This window comes from Moschus berezovskii, chromosome 4 (assembly GCF_049115385.1).
Source record: "Moschus berezovskii isolate FMDL1 chromosome 4, NW_MosBer_1.0, whole genome shotgun sequence".
Classification (NCBI taxonomy): Eukaryota; Metazoa; Chordata; class Mammalia; order Artiodactyla; family Moschidae; genus Moschus; species Moschus berezovskii.
In genome coordinates, this window is record NC_142463.1 from 26,256,394 (window position 1) to 26,276,020 (window position 19,627).

At 36.5% G+C, this 19,627-nt stretch overlaps 1 protein-coding gene across 6 annotated transcripts in view; it reads right to left on the bottom strand.

Moving 5' to 3' along the window:
* Window positions 1-19,627, bottom strand: part of EPS15 (epidermal growth factor receptor pathway substrate 15) — a 152,681-nt gene that overhangs the window by 110,164 nt on the left and 22,890 nt on the right. For all 6 annotated transcript variants that reach the window (XM_088835283.1, XM_088835285.1, XM_088835282.1 and 3 more), the window contains exons 2-4: window positions 4,736-4,777; window positions 1,291-1,380; window positions 338-385 (exon numbers count right to left, since the gene is read on the bottom strand). In XM_088835283.1, the coding sequence (XP_088691409.1) occupies window positions 338-385; window positions 1,291-1,380; window positions 4,736-4,777 (180 nt within the window). The remainder of the gene's footprint in view (window positions 1-337; window positions 386-1,290; window positions 1,381-4,735; window positions 4,778-19,627) is intronic.

The window sequence follows — 19,627 nt, forward strand, 5'->3', positions numbered from 1 at the left end:
GCAATCTAGAAGAAAGTTCTCACTGGAATCATGCTGGCAAATTATCTCAAGACTTCCAGCCTCTAGAACTGTGAGCAATAAATTTTTGCGTTTGTGGTATTGTGTTACAGCAGCCCAAATTGACACTCCAGGAGAACTAATGTCACCAAACTAACTCTAATCTTTGGGAATTAGGTACTTTAATGTCTAGCGATTGGAAGTATTTTCCTTATTATAACACTTGTCCTTGCAAAGCCCTAATTTTGCAAAAACGAATTTTTAGTTTAAAAATACAAAAAACTGCTATTTTTTATTCTGAATCACACAAAAATTGTTCATGTCAGTCTCTAAATCTTACTTGTTTGTTCAGGATACCTTTCCCATCTGTGTCAGCTAAATCCCAGATCTGAAATTTAGAAGAAAAGTAAAGTATTAATCTATATTTAAAACAAAAATCATCTTACAGATAAATAAAATTTCTGCAATTGACAACCTCACGCTCTTTGGTAGTCAGATTTAAGAACTGTAGAATTAAAAGCAGAAAAAAACTTTGACGATCACTTAGTGTAATCCTACACGAAGATATTAAGGTCCAATGAGGTTAAGTGACTTACTCATGAACATCCAAGACATCAGGGAAAGAAATGAAGCCCAGGTTCCAACTTCCAGTCCAATGGTTTTTTTTTATTAACCCAGGTTCTAAGTCCAATGCTCTCTCTACTAGAACATGCTACACTGATTTTAAATCCTTATTAAGATGATATTCTTTCTTATGGGTAAGCTGAAATAGTTAATGTTTATTTGTAAATAATTAAATTATTAATGACTATTTTTCAGGGTTGAATACGTATCAATATCATACATAAGGATTTATAAGGACATCAAGCCAAGAGAGGGACTTTCCACCTCTTTGTGCTCTTTCCTAAGCCTATCATCTCCTACTCTATTTACCACATATTAAACACAGTTAAGAGACAGTTCTAACAGAGGAAGCAGGGAAACAGCCAATTCTGAGTGGGTGGCAAGGTTCCCAGTCTGCACTGTTTCTCCCCACAACACTCAAATGTACTATTACTTCCTCATTTCATTCTACTAAAAGTAATTTATTTTCTAAAAATCTGAAAAACACCATATTTTTCAAGAGGATAAATCACTACACCAGAAATTCCCTCCATTGGATTACTGTAACTGCTTTCATGACTCAGTTCTAACTTCTAAGTTTCTGGAGATGTTTTTTGAATTTTATCCAATTTAATCTACACTAATAAATATTCATTATATCTAGTTATGGATACAATGAACAAATATTACCTTTCCAAGTATCAGGTCTGGAAGTCCTGATTTTTTTAGGAATACAGCAGCATCAGAAGCCAATACCCTTCCAGTATTGCCCGTATCAACCTGAAAAAATACAAACCATAGCTGACAAAAAACATAAAGACAAAATTATGATTATTTACCTGCATTCCTCCCTATGATTTGGGAACTGAGTTTTTCAAAAAGACAGCAGGAATCCTCTCACTAACAAAGGCCATGTAATATTCAGTTCAGTTCAATCACTCAGTTGTGTCCTACTCTTTGCAACCCCATGAATCACAGCACGCCAGGCCTCCCTGTCCATCACTAACCCCCACAGTTTACTCAAACTCATGTCCATTGAGTCAGTAATACCATTCAACCATTTCATCCACTGTCATCCCCTTCTCCCGCCTTCAATCTTTCCCAGCATCAGGGTCTTTTCAAATGAGTCAATTCTTCACATCAGGTGTAATATTCACATCAGGTATAATGTAATATTGGAGACCCATATGAGAAGAGTACCATCTAGAGAGCACTGTCCATCTACAATGTGTTTTTTATCATGTCCATTACACAAATGATGAAACTGGAGCTCGGGCAATTCCCTGGCGAACCAGCGGCTAGGACTTGGTGCTTTCATTTCTAGGGCCTGGGTTCAATGCCTGGTCAGGGAGCTAAGATCCCACAAGCTATGCAGCGTGGCCAAACCAAAAACAAAATAAAAAAAACCCTGAAGCTCAGAGGATGTAGAACAAATTAGTGGAGTCATAATATTAACACATATCTTGTAATTCCAAGTCTTCTATAGGTGCCATTTAAATTCCAATAAACTTGAATGGCAATAGAGAAAAAGAGCAATAATTTCTGGAGAGGCCTTCTGATAAATGTGAATAGCTGCACAGTTATCTGGTGGTTGTTTGTTTTTTAATATCTTTAAATAATTAACTTCTGCTTTTATACTTACTCTTAAGAAACTGCAACACTTTTTTAGAAAATCAAACAATTAGAAGTTCTAAAACTAGCAGTGATTCTTTTATAAACTTTAAGTAACATTTTAAAAACTGCTAAGTTCCTAAAGCACGTTAAGGGAAACACATCATTTTAACTGATAGGGACTTTCCTTTAAGACAGAATGAGATCACCAAAAACGGAAAAACAGTTCAAAAAAAAATAATGACTCTCACTTCTGTAGAAATTTCCTAAAGTAAAGTTCTATTTGTAAAAATGAAAAGTAAATTTTAAAATGGGAAGAGTAACATGATACTAGGATATTTGTGAGCTGGCTGTTTTTCCACTTTAGTTAAAGATTAAGTTTACTAAAATATATACAAAGCATTCCAGACAGACCAAACCCGGCAAAGAAGCAAAAGAGAAATCCTTTCTTTCAAGTGCTAGAACATGGGACAAATCAGGCACTCAGCAAACAGGAAAGAATTGCCCAATCCACATTTTGAGTAACAAGGAAGAACTAAAAAGGTTAGGAAATCGGCCTCTAGAATTCTCCACAACTCCTTTTCTTTGCCTACTCCCTGACAAGTGTTGGAGAAGAAAAGAAACATCTCTCTCCCCAGATAGTCCAAACACAGAGGCACTGAGGGGAAACACTGTGAAGAAATACTTATGCACTCTATTCCAGTAAACAATTTTACTATCTTCCATTCTTTTGGCTACTATAATAATTAAACATAGCCATTCAGTCTTTGTCATCTACAGGCAGTTTCTGTCTGCCTAAAGGCTCTGCCATAAGCTACAGGGCACCTCTTCAACAAAGGAAGAGTCTCAGAGCCTCATGGAAAGAACAATACCACATACTCTGAACTACTAACACTTTAAAATATAGACTTTTGGGTAAAGACTTCTAGGCTGACATCACCAGACAACTTTCAGACTATACTGGTAGGCCAAGTCAAAATTCCAGGACTCTGCATACTGGAAGTAGATATATCTCATGAAAGCAAACTCCTAACCCAAGATGCAGGAGAACACAAATTAATTACACAGACCTGAATGAAATGTTATGGAAAACTCAAATATGATTTTTTACATGCAATACTGCTGGTATTATTTTTACTATTCTATTTTATAATGGGTACATGGAAAAGCCCTTTCTTACTAAATTATCCCTCAATTTAGCAGGCACTACTTTGGAAAAATGAATGAAATACTTTTCAATGGTATCTGATTCACACTGACCCTTCAGAAATCAAAAACCTTTAATGAATGTCCTTATCTTTTATGGCCATATAGTTATAAGCTAAATAACAATTTGTTCTCCTTTTTATCAGGATATAGTTAAGTAAACCAACTGTACAAAAACAAGGCCATATTTGAAATGATTCTCTTTCATTCAGACAGAACAAGACACTATTAAGGATCAGGGACTGGCTTTATGTAGAGCCAAAGTCTACCAGGCTCCCACAAGAAGACCAGCCTGCTACATGGTTTGTAAGATCCCAAGTGTCTCAAGCACTAAAGCAAGGTTACTCAGAAGGCCAGGAACCTTAGCAGATATGGAAAATCCCAAGATGAGGTAAATTCACTCAAATTACATGTACTGCATGTGAAATATGAAGAAGTGAATTTCTAAAGTTTAGATCTTAGCCTCAAAATAGAAGAATATAACAAAGGCTTTAAGCAGAAACTTATCACCTGGCCATAGTTGTTAAATAGTAAGTATACGGCTTTAGGCTTGCAAGTCACACAAGACTACCTATAGTGGTTCATTAAAACTTGCTGCAATTATGTAGACAATAGGATCAAATATAATAAGACCAGCCTTTTCAGTAATCATGATCAGAAGGTGAAGAAATTATAAAGAAAATGATTTGATATTTGGAAATGGGCAAATAATACCATCTATGCTTTCAGAAGATTATCTGATCTATGGTTTGCACCTTTGATTTCTATGAACTAAGCTATTTATTTTATACTCTGTAGGGGTAGAGGTTAAATTATATAAAACTGATAGCAATGCAAATGATTCCTATCCATACCAATGAAATTAATTTTCTCTGATGGAGAATATAAATCTCTATAACTCATATTCCCATTTTTACATCTCACTGGTTCTCTCAATAATTAATGAGTTGAAGAAAAATCCTTGATACATGTTCATTTTATATTTATATGAGTGTTATGGCTTCAACTTGATGAAAATTAAACTTTAAAATGTCTTTAAAATAACATAAAAGTCATTTCTAAATAACTTATAAATTAATTCGGATGTTTGTATATGGATGAATATATCTAATGCTACACGGATTTTTAAGATAGATATTTAAGACAAGTGTTTGGGCTTAATTTTCTTTCCTTAATTTTTCTGAAAACTTGTTAAACACATTAATCAAAGCAGTAGATTAAAGCACAAGAAAATGAAAACAAGAAATGTCAAATTTATTCAGCTGGCTGAATACAATCAGGAGTTGAAAGTATGTTCTATAAGAAACAATCATCTTACCTGTCTATAGTATTTTTCATAAAGAGGATTTCCACTTGATAACTAAAATAAATAAATAATTATAAATTAAATGCTATTCAATGACTTTTATTAATATAATTACATTCATTCAACAGATACATGAAATAAACATAAATACAATTAATACATCCATGATTTCAAAAAATTCAATTTTGTTTCTTTTGGGAGGAAGGGAGAGTAAATAAAGGCAGCCATGTAGATTACCAAGAATTAGGTAGACAAGAAACAAAACAGGAATTTTAAAATCGTTTTTGATATCAGAACTCTTGTCCTCTCATAAAATTTTACTCAGAAACTCAACATATAACAAATTATGGTGAAATGATTTGGTTAAAGAGCAACTGAGAAGCCCAAAACCTTAAGAGTTCATCCTCCAAAGTACCGATGAACACAAAAAACCAATTCAATAAAATAATTAAGTGAATATACAAACTAATGAACAAAAAAATGATATTAATATCAGATCTGAAATGCTTGGAGGCAGGGAGTGGTGTTCAATTCACACGTGTGTGTGGCTCACTCAGTCATGTACAACTCATTGCAACTCCATAGACTGTACCCGCCAGGCTCCTCCGTCCATTGAATTTTTCAGGCAAGAATACTGGAACGGGTTGCCATTTCCTCCTCCAAGGGATCTTCCCAACCCAGGGATGGAACCTGCGTCTCTTGTACTGGCAGGCAGATTCTTCACCACTGCACCACCTGGGAAGTCCATTCAATTCATAATACAGTCTAAATGGTTCCTTGGTCAGCTGATGAACAGATATATTATCTCATCTGAAAGGCAGCTGAGGAGTATCAATGTTTGAAGGCTTAGGTTTACTTGTACATGAATATGTAAGAGTGTTCTGGAATTGGGAAGGAAATACAGGAAGGTTTCATGAGGGTGACACCAGTGCAGACATCTGACTATAGGGCAGTAGGAGAGACAGTGATTCTACACAAAGGTATAAATGCAATCAACAGAAATCTCAATTACATTTGTCAAGAATAGTAATGAGTTCTAAAAGGATTAGAGATAAGATTATAAGGGGTCCCCAGGCACGTTCTGGTCCATGGCCTATTACGACCTAGGCTGCACAGCAGGTAGTGAGGGGCAGGCAAGGGAGCAAAATTTCATCTGTATTTATAATCACTCTAGTAGCAGGAAAACAAGCTCAAGGGTCTAATTCGGCATTATGGTGAGTTGTATTATTACTTTATTATATAACACAATGTAATAATAATAAAATTCACAATAAATATAATGTACTTGAATCATCCCGAAACTGTCCTCCCCACCCAACCCCCCAGTCCATGGAAAAACTGTCTTCCATGAAACTGGTCCCTGCTGCCAAAAAGGTCAGGGACTGCTGTTACAGAAGACAACTGATGAAGGGCTTCAACTCCCACTGTAAAAGTAAAGAAAATAAGGATGGAAAAGAAGACACGCTCAAGAGTCTAATACTAGTTCACACTAACTAAGTGATTATTTGAACGTGAAGAGGGAAAGTAGGATGGCATGCAGAGGGTTACTTAGGACAAAATTTCCATGGCCCTGTAGAGGACCTAAACACCGGCAATATTGAAAAAGAAGGGCTTGGTCTGAAGAAAAAGTTTAAAAGATTTAACAGGACTTATTAAGTAGATGAAGAGACAGGAGAAGCTTAGAAAGAAATACAAACAGGGGAAAAGATCTTCAAGCATCAAAGTTGGGTCTATAGTCTTAATGGGTACAAAACAGATTAAGACCAACACGTACTCAGTGCCTACTCTGAGAACACATTTTACTAAGTGCTTTATAAATACTACCACACTTAATCCTTGTGAGTCATATAATATCTTCCCAATAAGTAAATAAAGAAATATTGTGTGAAAGTTAGTTTTACTTGTCAATTTGGTGAGGCAAGAGGACCCTGTTGTTTGGTCAAATACCAGTCTACATGTTACTGTAAAGGTATTTTTTTTAGATGTGATTAACATTTAAAGCCAGAAAGCAGATTATCCTCCATAATGTGGGGATGTCTCATCCAAGCAGTTGAAAGTCCTAAGAGAGAAAGACTGATCTCCCCCAAGGAAGAAGTAATTCTGCCTCGAGATCACCTTCAGACTCAACTGCAACAACAACTCTCCCCTCAGTCTCTCTCCAACAGGCCCGGCAGACTTAGGACTTGTTCCACAAAGACATGAGTCAATTCTTTAAAATTAATTGGTCAGTGTGAGTGTCTGTCCAACTGATTCTGCTCCTCTGAGAACCCTAATACACCAAGTTTCAGAGAGGTTACTTGTCCAAGCTTTTAAATGGTAAAGTCTGGATTTAAATGCAGGTCTGTCCTACTCTTAAGTTCCATACTCTTTCACATTACCATGCTGTTTCTCAAATGCCCTGGTTTGCTTAGGACAGTACAATCTCTTGTCTCAACATCCCATGTGGTTTACCACTTGTCTCACAGTTTTCACTTCCCTGAATGAAGTATTTTTCATTAATCACTACGTTAAAATAAACCAAGATGAATTTAGAACACCTCTACTGTATTCATCTATTTTCTAGCCAAGTTAACAGTGTCTAAGTGTTCTAACCACTTGAACAAGTGATGAAATCGTAAAAAGGACCAGGGATAATTCCACCTTTCCCCTGACTCTTTAGAGATAAAACATAACACCCTTTCAGGGACACCATGCAGAAGACAGTGAAAAGTATCCTCAGACACAAGCAACCATGGACAGTTAACTCTTTATAATCCTTTTGAGACAGTAGAAGAAATATTTGACGTTGCTGCTCCTGCTGACACAGTCAGTACAGTGAGATGTGCAACGACCCACAACATGCACCAGGCCACTAGCCAGCAAAGTAAGTGAGAAACTACAGGTGAGGTGCAAATGAAGTATGTGTGAGGAGTCAATAGTCTAAAACCTCGAGGTGGTTTTATCATTTATTTATGGTATAATTCTAGAACTGTTTATTTTGTTGCTTGACAATCTTTATTATCACCCGATAAATCCTTTCAAGAACAATGAGCTAAAGAGAAGAAACTATGCGTTTAATACAAAATTATGTACTAAAATTTCTTTAGAAAATGGATGGATAATTTGCATAAAACTTCTGAGGCTACTTCTATTTATCATGGCACTCTAGTGGCATCAGTATTAATGAGTTAGCTCCATATGCCAAAACTTACAGATGTTTACATATATTCACAGTTAAAATTTTAAGGATAAAAATGGTATTGAAAACAAAACAAAAATATACTTAAACATGGAAATATGTATTCCCTACTTGCAACCTGTCATCAGATTTTAAAGGCTGGAATCTTTCAAAGACTGACTTTATAAACCCAACCTAAGTGTGTCACTACTGAATCTTTTTGAAGGCAAGTCCTCTAATGATTGGTTGCATATTTTTCAAAATAAGTGGGAAATCTTTAATCAGACTAAATCAAAGACTAAAGATCAATGAAAAAAGATTAAAAAAAAAAAACAAAAAAACTTCAGCTATTGAAGCTTTTAGCAAATACCAATTATTAGAAAGACAATTTGCCAAGGCACTGAAACATCCCTCAAAAGCAATGTTAAGTACCGAATAAACTGAATGAGTTCAAACAGAACAGGAGATTTAATTAAAGTAATGAATTCTAGAAGTTCCATCAAAAGTCTTCCTATTTTTAACTATATAAATTTATATTCTGTACTGGGATGAAATGAAATGAGAGGGTATGATTTTACAGCATCTAAATTTAAAGAAACATGTAGAATAATTATTAAATATCTGTTTCTAACAACATATTAGAGACAGATACGTCTAAGAAGCTGGCAAAAAATATGACTATTACCCAGAATAACTATCCTGCTTTTGTTTCTAAATATTCTCATAATCAATGTCAGTTCAGTCACTCAGTCGTATCCAACTCTTTGTGACCCCATGGACTGCAGCACGCCAGGCTTCCTTGTCCATCCCCAACTCCGGGAGTTTGCTCAAACTCATGGCCATCGAGTTGGTGATGCCATCCAACCATCTCATCCTCTGTCGTCTCCTCCTCCTGCCTTCAGTCTTGGCCAGCATCAGGGTCATAAGTCAGTTCTTCACATCAGGTGGCCAAGGTATTGGAGTTTCAGCTTCAGTATCAGTCCTTCCAATGAATATTGAGAACTGATTTCCTTTAGGGTGGACTGGTTGGATCTCCTTGCAGTCCAAGGGACTCTCAAGAGTCTTCTCCAACACCACAGTTCAAAAGCATCAATTCTTCGGCACTCAGTTTTCTTTATGGTCCAACTCTCACAGTCATACATGACTACTGAAAAAACCATAGCTTTGACTAGATGGACCTTTGTCAGCAAGGCAACGTCTCTGCTTTTTAATATGCTAAGTTGATCATAGCTTTTCTTCCAAGGAGCAAGCATCTTTTAATTTTATGGCTGCAGTCACCACCTACAGTGATTTTGGAGCCCCCAAAAATAAAGTCTGTCACTGTTTCCATTGTTTCCCCATCTATTTGCCATGAAGTGATGGGACTGAATGCCACGATCTTAGTTTTTTGAATGCTGAGTTCTAAGCCAACTTTTTCACTCTCCTCTTTCACTTTGACCAAAAGGTTCTTTAGTTCTTCGCTTTCTGCCATAAGGGTGGTATATTCTGTGTATCTGGGTAAAGACTTTATTTTGTTGTACTATAAAACAAGTATTCTATAAACTTTTATTTTTGAAAACAGAACTATTTTACTGATCTATATTACATTTCAGTATAATAAAACCATTTTGATGGCAAAAAAAAATTTCAAAAAACTTTAAATACTTGTACTATCCCTTTCATTCTCAAACATGTCCCAGTATGAATAAAAAATTATATATTCATGTCTTTTTCTGCTCTGATTGCTGTAGCCAAAACTTCCAGAACTATGTTGAATAGTAGTAGTGAGAGTGGGCACCCTTGTCTTGTTCCTGACTTTAGGGGAAATGCTTTCAGTTTTTCACCATTGAGGATAATGTTTGCTGTGGGTTTGTCATATATAGCTTTTATTATGTTGAGGTATGTCCCTTCTATTCCCACTTTCTGGAGGGCTTTTATCATAAATGGATGTTGAATTTTGTCGAAGGCTTTCTCTGCATCTACTGAGATAATCATATGATTTTTATTTTTCAGTTTGTTAATGTGGTGTATTACGTTGACTGATTTGCGGATATTGAAGAATCCTTGCATTCCTGGGATAAAGCCCACTTGGTCATGATGTATGATCTTCTTAATATGCTGTTGGATTCTGATTGCTAGAATTTTGTTAAGGATTTTTGCATCTATGTTCATCAGTGATATTGGCCTGTAGTTTTCTTTTTTTGTGGGGTCTTTACCAGGTTTTGGGATTAGGGTGATGGTGGCCTCATAGAATGAGTTTGGAAGTTTCCCTTCCCCAGCAATTTTCTGGAAGAGTTTGAGTAGAATAGGTGCTAGCTCTTCTCTAAATTTTTGGTAGAATTCAGCTGTGAAGCCGTCTGGACCTGGGCTTTTGTTTGCTGGGAGATTTTTTATTACAGTTTCAATTTCCGTGCTTGTGATGGGTCTGTTCAGATTTTCTATTTCTTCCTGGTTCAGTTTTGGAAAGTTGTATTTTTCTAGGAATTTGTCCATTTCTTCCAGGTTATTCATTTTATTGCCATATAATTCCTGATAGTATTCTCTAATAATCCTTTGTATTTCTGTGTTGTCAGTTGTGATCTCTCCATTTTCATTTCTAATTTTATTGATTTGGTTCTTCTCCCTTTGTTTCTTGATAAGTCTGGCTAGTGGTTTGTCAATTTTATTTACCTTCTCAAAGAACCAGCTTTTGGCTTTGTTGATTTTTGCTATAGTCTCTTTTGTTTCTTTTGCATTTATCTCTGCCCTAATTTTTACAATTTCTTTCCTTCTACTGACCCTGGGGTTCTTCATTTCTTCCTTTTCTAGTTGCTTTAGATGTAGAGTTAGGTTATTTAGTTGACTTTTTTCTTGTTTCTTGAGGTGTGCCTGTATTGCTATGAACTTCCCCCTTAGCACTGCTTTTACAGTGTCCCAGAGGTTTTGGGTTGTTGTGTTTTCATTTTCATTCATTTCTATGCATATTTTGATTTCTCTTTTGATTTCTTCTATGATTTGTTCGTTGTTCAGCAGCGTGTTGTTCAGCCTCCATATGTTGGCATGTTTAATAGTTTTTCTCCCATAATTGAGATCTAATTTTACTGCATTGTGGTCAGAAAAGATGCATGGAATGATTTCAACTTTTTTGAATTTACCAAGGCTAGATTTATGGCCCAGGATGTGATCTATCCTGGAAAAGGTTCCATGTGCACTTGAGAAAAAGGTGAAATTCATTGTTTTGGGGTGAAATGTCCTATAGATATCAATTAGGTCTAACTGGTCTATTGTATCATTTAAAGATTGTGTTTCCTTGTTAATTTTCTGTTTAGTTGATCTATCCATAGATGTAAGTGGGGTATTAAAATCTCCCACTATTATTGCATTATTGTTAATTTCCCCTTTCATACTTGTTAGTAATTGTCTTACATATTGCGGTGCTCCTATGTTGGGTGCATAAATATTTATAATTGTTATATCTTCATCTTGGATTGATCCTTTGATCATTATGTAGTTTCCTTCTTTGTCTCTTTTCACAGCCTTTGTTTTAAAGTCTATTTTATCTGATATGAGTACTCCTGCTTTCTTTTGGTCTCTATTTGCATGGAATATCTTTTTCCAGCCCTTCACTTTCAGTCTGTATGTGTCCCTCGTTTTGAGGTGGGTCTCTTGCAGACAGCATATATGGGGGTCTTGTTTTTGTATCCATTCAGCCAGCCTTTGTCTTTTGGTTGGGGCATAAAAGGAATCCAAATTGGAAAAGAAGAAGTAAAACTTTCACTGTTCGCTGATGACATGATCCTCTACACAGAAAACCCCAGAGACTCTACCAGAAAACTACTAGAGCTAATCAATGATTACAGTAACGTTGCAGGATATAAAATCAACACACAGAAATCCCTTGCATTCCTATACACTAATAATGAGAAAATAGAAAGAGAAATTAAGGAAACTATTCCATTCACTGTTGCAACGAAAAGAATTAAATACTTAGGAATATATCTACCTAAAGAAACAAAAGACTTGTACATAGAAAACTATAAAACACTACTGAAAGCAATCAAAGAGGACACTAATAGATGGAGAAATATACCATGTTCATGGATTGGAAGAATAAATATTGTAAAAATGAGTATACTACCAAAAGTAATTTATACATTCAATGCAATCCCTATCAAGCTACCAAAGATATTTTTCACAGAACTAGAACAAATAATCTCACAATTTGTATGGAAATACAAAAAACCTCGAATAGCCAAAGCAATCTTGAGGAAGAAAAATGGAACTGGGGGAATTAACCTGCCAAACTTCAGGCTCTACTACAAAGCCACAGTCATCAAGACAGTATGGTACTGGCATAAAGACAGAAATATAGATCAATGGAACAAAACAAAAAGCCCAGAGATAAATCCACGCATCTATGGACAACTCATCTTTGACAAAGGAGGCAAGAATATAAAATGGAGAAAAGACAGTCTCTTTAACAAGTGGTGCTGGGAAAACTGGTCAGCCACTTGTAAAAGAATGAAACTAGAACACTTCCTAACACCATACACCAAAATAAACTCAAAATGGATTAGAGAGCTAAATGTAAGACCAGAAACTATAAAACTCCTAGAGGAGAACGTAGGCAAAACACTCTCCGACATAAATCACAGCAGGATCCTCCATGACCCACCTCCCAGAATATTAGAAATAAAAGCAAAAATAAACAAATGGGACCTAATTAAAATCAAAAGCTTCTGCACAGCAAAGGAAACTATAAGTAAGGTGAAAAGACAGCCTTCAGAATGGGAGAAAATAATAGCAAATGAAGCAACTGATAAAGGATTAATCTCCAAATTATACAAGCAGCTCCTGCAGCTCAATTCCAGAAAAATAAATGACCCAATCAAAAAATGGGCCAAAGAACTAAACAGACATTTCTCCAAAGAAGACATAAAGATGGCTAACAAACACATGAAAAAATGCTCAACATCCCTCATAATCAGAGAGATGCAAATCAAAACCACAATGAGATACCATTTCACACCAGTCAGAATGGCTGCTATCCAAAAGTCTACATGCAATAAATGCTGGAGAGGATGTGGAGAGAAAGGAACCCTCTTACACTGTTGGTGGGAATGCAATCTAGTACAGCCACTATGGAGAACAGTATGGAGATTCCTCAAAAAACAGGAAATAGAACTGCCATATGATCCAGCAATCGCACTCCTGGGCATACACACCGAGGAAACCAGAATTGAAAGAGACACGTGTACTCCAATGTTCATTGCAGCCCTGTTTATAATAGCCAGGACATGGAAGCAACCTAAATGTCCATCTGCAGACGAATGGATAAGAAAGCTTTGGTACATATACACAATGGAGTATTATTCAGCCATTAAAAAGAATACATTTGAATCAGTTCTAATGAGGTGGATGAAACTGGAGCCTATTATACAGAGTGAAGTAAGCCAAAAAGAAAAACACCAATACAGTATACTAACACATATATATGGAATTTAGAAAAATGCAAATGATAACCCTGCATACGAGACAGCAAAAGAGACACAGATGTATAGAACAGTCTTTGGGACTCTATGGGAGAGGGTGAGGGTGGGATGATTTGGGAGAATGGCATTGAAACACGTATGTTGTCATATGTGAAACGAATCACTAGTTCAGGGTCAATGCATGTTATAGGATGCTCGGGGCTGGCATGCGGGGATGACCCAGAGGGAGGATAAAGGGAGGAGGGAGGTGGGAGGGGGGTTCAGGAGGGGGAACTTATGTAAACCCGGGGCAAATTCATATCAATGTATGGCAAAACCAACCAATATAATATTGTAAAATAATTTGCCTCCAATAAAAAATAAATTAATTAAAAATAAAATAAAATAAAATAATTATATATTCACCCCACTCCCAAAGAAATGTATAAATACTCTGCTAAAGAAAACAGCTTCATTGGTTACTACATAAATAACATTTGAGAAGGCATAAGCTCAGTAAGTGATTAAGTACATCCTGTGCTGATCAACTATACTAATACAATACAGCTAAGTGAGAATGGAAAAAAGTCATCCAAATTGCCAATTCACTCATCAAGTAATGATCAACGAGTATGTTTGGTGCATCTTGGTAAAATTGTCTTTTTCTTTTTTTGCTGAAATATGATCATTTTAGATTTTTAAAAAATCACATAGATATAACACACATAATGAATGCATAGAGAAAAATTTTGAAAGGCAGAGCTGGTAACAGTGATGATCTCTGGATAATGGAATTACAAATGATTTTTACATTCCTCTTTATACTACTCTGTGTTCTCTAAAAATATTTTTTATAATAAGCACTTCCCTAATTTCATAGAACAAAACAAGATATTTTTTAGCTTAGGAAAAAATGTAAAATCCAAAAATGTGCCATCAGTATATGAGATTATATATGAATACTTAGTAACTAAATTAATTTCTAAAAGAAAACTTTTAAACTAAGGTTATCAAAAGTCAAAACCTGACTTAAATTTTCTATTACTATAATTTGAAGCAATTATTTATTCATTGGCTAGGTCATAAACACGTATCATTTTTCACAAAGTAAAATATTCATAAATATATGAAGAATCTTTTCTAAAGAGTCAACACTATTACTACTCTGAAAAAAATCTTAAGTGCTTGAAAATAAGACATTAGGAAACCAACAAAATGTTATTAAAAAAAAAACAACCCTCACATAGGCTTAAATTCAAAGCCCATTCCACTACTTCTTAGGTAGATCAAGAACAATTTATTTCCTCTTTGAAAAGCCTACCCAGTTATCTATAAAGTGCTAATAATATCTATTCTTCATAGGTTTCCAATTAAACTAATTGAATTAAGAAGAGATGGCTAACTGTTCCTTAATATCCTTTACTCTTTTCTTTCTTTAATAATAATACCCCTAAACCTTACTCGAACATGCGGACACCTACTGAAACGTACATTTCTCATCTTTTGTAATCTCAGTTTCTCTCAATGAAATGTGAAAGGAAATAACGTGCCCAGCTCTCAGGTTGTGCACCTACAGGGAAGGAGAATGTCTTCGACCTCCCAGTTGTTTCTTCCAGCTGTCCAGAAGGTAGATATGGCTGTGAAACATGGAGGATCTACCCAGACTGTGAGAAGGAAAACATGGTTGAAAATAAAAGAGCAATAGAGAAAAAGGGTCTATGTCTCTGACACTATGATGAAGCTGCCATATCAGCCCTCTATTACTTATCTTACTTGGACAGTTACTTGAGAGAGGTAAATTCTCTCCTGTTTAAGCCACTGAGATTTTGGCTTGAACCAATATCCTAACTAATGCAATGAAAACCAAAAAAAGGGGCGGTGGCTGCTATTTTTATTAAGGAAAAAACAAATTTTATTAAGAAAAAAGTTGTTACAAAACTGCTAAATCATCCTAAGGTCTGGGAGGTTGTATTATAATTCTCATTTATTCTCCTCTTACAAGAATATTCACTGCAGATGGTGACTGCAGCCGTGAAATTAAAAGACGTTTACTCCTTGGAAGGAAAGTTATGACCAACCTAGATAGCATATTAAAAAGCAGAGACATTACTTTGTCAACAAAGGTCTGTCTACTCAGGGCTATGGTTTTTCCAGTGGTCATGTATGGATGTGAGAGTTGGACTATTAAAAAAAGCTGAGCACTGAAGAATTGATGCTTTTGAACTGTGATGTTGGAGAAGACTCTTGAGAGTCCCTTGGACTGCAAGGAGATCCAACCAGTTCATCCTAAAGGAGATCAGTCCTGGGTGTTCATTGGAAGGACTAACGTTGAAGCTGAAACTCCAATACTTTGGCCACCTGATGTGAAGAGCTGACTTATTTGAACAGACCCTGATGTTGGGAAAGATTGAGGGCAGGAGAAGGGGACGACAGAGGATGAGATGGTTGGATGGCATCATCGACTCGATGGACATGGGTTTGGGTGGACTCCAGGAGTTGGTGATGGACAGGGAGGCCTGGCCTGCTGCGGTTCACGGGGTTGCAGAGTTGGACATGACTGAGTGACTGAAGTGAATTGAACAAGAATATAAACAGCCCTGCCTGTTGCCATGTGACTTACAGTGCCTCTCTGTGAGTACCCTACTATTGGCTTGGCCATGTGACTTACTCTGGCCAATGAAATATGAGGAAGTTAAAGTTCCAGGTGGAAGTTTTAAGGGCTATTGTGTGTTTCCACCAGCTCTTGCTCTTTTCTCTCTGTCAAGAGAATAATAAGTCATAAAGAGGGGGTGCTCCTTCAGCCTGGACCCTGAAATGAAAAAGAATCATGGAATAGTACCATAGCTGACTACTGGGGAACTTGTAACCTTCTAATTTGTTGTTGCTGTTCAGTTGCTCAGTCATATCCAACTCTCTGTGACCCCATGGACTGCAGCACGCCAGGCATCCCTGTCCTTCACCATCTCCCAGAGTTTGTTCAAACTCATGTCCATTGAACTGGTGATGCCATCCAACCATCTCATCTTCTGTCCTCTTCTTCTCCTCCCTGCCTTCAATCTTTCCCAGCATCAGGGTCTTTTCTAATGAGTCAGTTCTTTGCATCAGGTGGCCAAAGGATTGGAGCTTTGCATCAGCTTCAGCATCAGACCTTCTAATGAATATTCAGGATTGATTTCCTTTGCAATAGACTGGTTGGATCTCCTTGCAGTCCAAGGGACTCTCAAGAGTCTTCTCCAACACCACAGTTCAAAAGCATCAATTCTTCGGTGCTCAGCGGTTCAACTCTGACATCCATACATGACTGCTGGAAAAACTACAGCTTTGACTATAAGGACAGCTGTAGGCAAAGTACCACTCAAAATCTTTTTATTTTTTTCTCTATAAAAATTTAAGTAATGATTAACAATTTAGTACTCGTGAACGTTTTCTAAAAGTGTGATAAAGCACATGATTTTCTGGGTAACTTGCCATGCAAGTATATTTGACATATTAACATAAAAAATTTCAGTTATTTTAAATTCAGCCATATAATTATACTTAATACTCCATTTTCAAGAGATCTGAGGAACCAGAAGGATAACTAACACCTACCTCCTTTCAACTACTCCACCACAACCACCAGCATCCCCCCTCAAATAATGGAACAGCTACTCCTACAACCAAAGTACCAAATGAATACAACCAGAAGAGCGTGTGCTTTTACACACCTATGTTCACATGTGACCGACCTGCAGGGAAGGAAACTAAAACTTTCTGAAGACTCGTGATGTCTTTTTAAAAAGACTTATGCATTTCACAATATAAAGGAAAACAGGCTAGAAACAAACAGTAAAAGGAAGAGGACAAGAATAAAAAAATAAACAGCGATAGTGATCAACAGCAATCCAAACTGACAAAGGAAATAGCAATCAGAAGCTGTCTGAAGAGACAAAAGCAAGTCAGTAAAAAAGAAATTTAAAAGGAGCTGGGTATAGAGGGTGGAGAGAAGCAAGTCATCTGAGTCATTTCACTTTAGAGCTGGTGGGGAGGGGCCCAAGAAAACACAAGCAGCCATCCGAGCAGTTCCCTTAGAGAATATACAGTATAAACCCTCAACTCTGTTATTTGTAACTCATTTAATAATTTAATAAACATGGACTGGAGATCTTTTGGAGACAGAACAGGTTTAGGTACCTGGGGTTACAAAAATTATATAGGGCCTCTGCCCTTGAAACTGCTTATATTCTAATAAAATTTGCAATGCTCTCTTCTGCAAACATCTCATGTTTGTTCCATAACAAATCATTATAAATTGATAAGTCAGCTAGCAAAGACCTAGGAACACTCTAAGAAGAGTATTCTAAAAAGAAAGTTTTCAAAATTTGAACCTAAGAATACATCTGCTTTGGAGATTATCAGAAATAAAAGATCACAGGGACTTTAAGTAGACAAAAGAATTTCAAAAGAGAGTACAGCTATATACTACTGAAAAACAATGGATTATGAAGAGACCATACCAGAAATTCAAACCAGTAATGGAGTTCAGTTCAGTTCAGTTCAGTCGCTCAGTCGTGTCTGACTCTCCGTGACCCCATGAATCACAGCACGCTAGGCCTCCCTGTCCATCACCAACTCCCAGAGTTCACTCAAACTCATGTCCATAGAGTCGGTGATGCCATCCAGCCATCTCATTCTCTGTCGTCCCCTTCTCCTCCCACCCCCAACCTTTCCCAGCATCAGAGTCTTTTCCAGTGAGTCAACTCGTCGCATGAGGTGGCCAAAGTATTGCAGTTTCAGCTTTAGCATCAGTCCTTCCAATGAACACCCAGGATTGATCTCCCTTAGAATGGATGGATCTCCTTGCAGTTCAAAGGACTCTCAAGAGTCTTCTCCAACACCCGAGAGGAGTAATGGAGTAGCTTTTGCCAAATTCAATTCAACCTGACCAAAAAATCTGGGTGGCAGAGTGACAAAGAATGAATACAAAGACCAGTTTTGGGTATTCTCATCAGAAGACAGTGAGTCCTACATATGCTATTCTAGCCAGTCCCAAATAAACAGAAATCACTGGGAGAGGCATTATCTATAAGCATGAATGATATGTGGATTTATAAAAATTCAAATAAGGAACAAGTGAAACAAAATAATCACTTCCTGCACTTGTACAGCACTTTACCTTCTACAAAGGGCATTCACAGCCTCATCTTTCATGTCCTTTTTCTACACATCTGGGCAACCAGATGATCACATCAATCCCCCTGGTTCAAATACTACACTTAAGTTGGTGAATATCATATCTTCAGTTCTGACCTCCTCTCTGAACTCTAAACTTATATACCATCTACTTTATATCTCCACTTGGATGTCTCCCAAACATCTAGCAGAACCTGTATTTTTTTTTTCTCCAAGAATCTATTCCTCTCCTACCACCAACCACTGATGCACAAGCCAAATATCTGTCAGCATGTCCCTCATTCTCAATTTTACAATCTATCATATGCAAATACTATCAACTAATTCCAAAACATACGTTAAACTCATCCACCTCTCTCTGCAGTTCATATCTCATCTTGTCTCTTGGAACACTTAATCCATCCTCTCTGCTTTTATTATCTATTTCTCATCACACAGATTGCAGAGTGTATGTAAATATAAATAAGAACATAACATTCTTCTGTTTAAACCCCTCAGTGGCTTCTCATTTGAGAAGAAATTAAATCTAAACTCCTCGACAGGGCTTTGAGTCCCTTCATGATTCAGCTTTTGCTCACCTCTCCAGATACACTTAGGGCCACTAACTTTACTGACATTTCAGTTCTTCTAAAAGAGCAAGCTCTGTCTCAAGTCTTTCCACATGTCATTCTTTGTTCCTGAAAACATAGGTGGTGTCTTCAATTTCTTTCGGACTCAGCTTAAATGTTACCCACTCAGAGTCCTTTTCAGATCATCATAACATAGGCCCTTTTTAAAATTTTCTACTTCAGCTTTGCTTGTTTCCTTCAGAGATCTGTTACATATTGTTTTTATTTTGTCTGTTTGTTTTTTCATTATTTTTGCCCTCACTATAATATTTGCTCCATGAGAGTAGAAAATCACATTTTATTTACCATCAAATCCACAATACCTACATATGAAAGCCCTCAAAAAATATGAAGTTTATGAGCTGAATGATCATTAGTGAAATTCCTTCTTGCAGTACATTCTCAAATACTGCTGGGAGTATAAATTATTTCACATTTATTCATAACCTAATACTTGCCAAAGATTGAGACAGGCATCATGATGAATAACACAGTCCTGGCTCTCAAGGGCTTTACTAGTCCAGTACAGAAAGAAAAA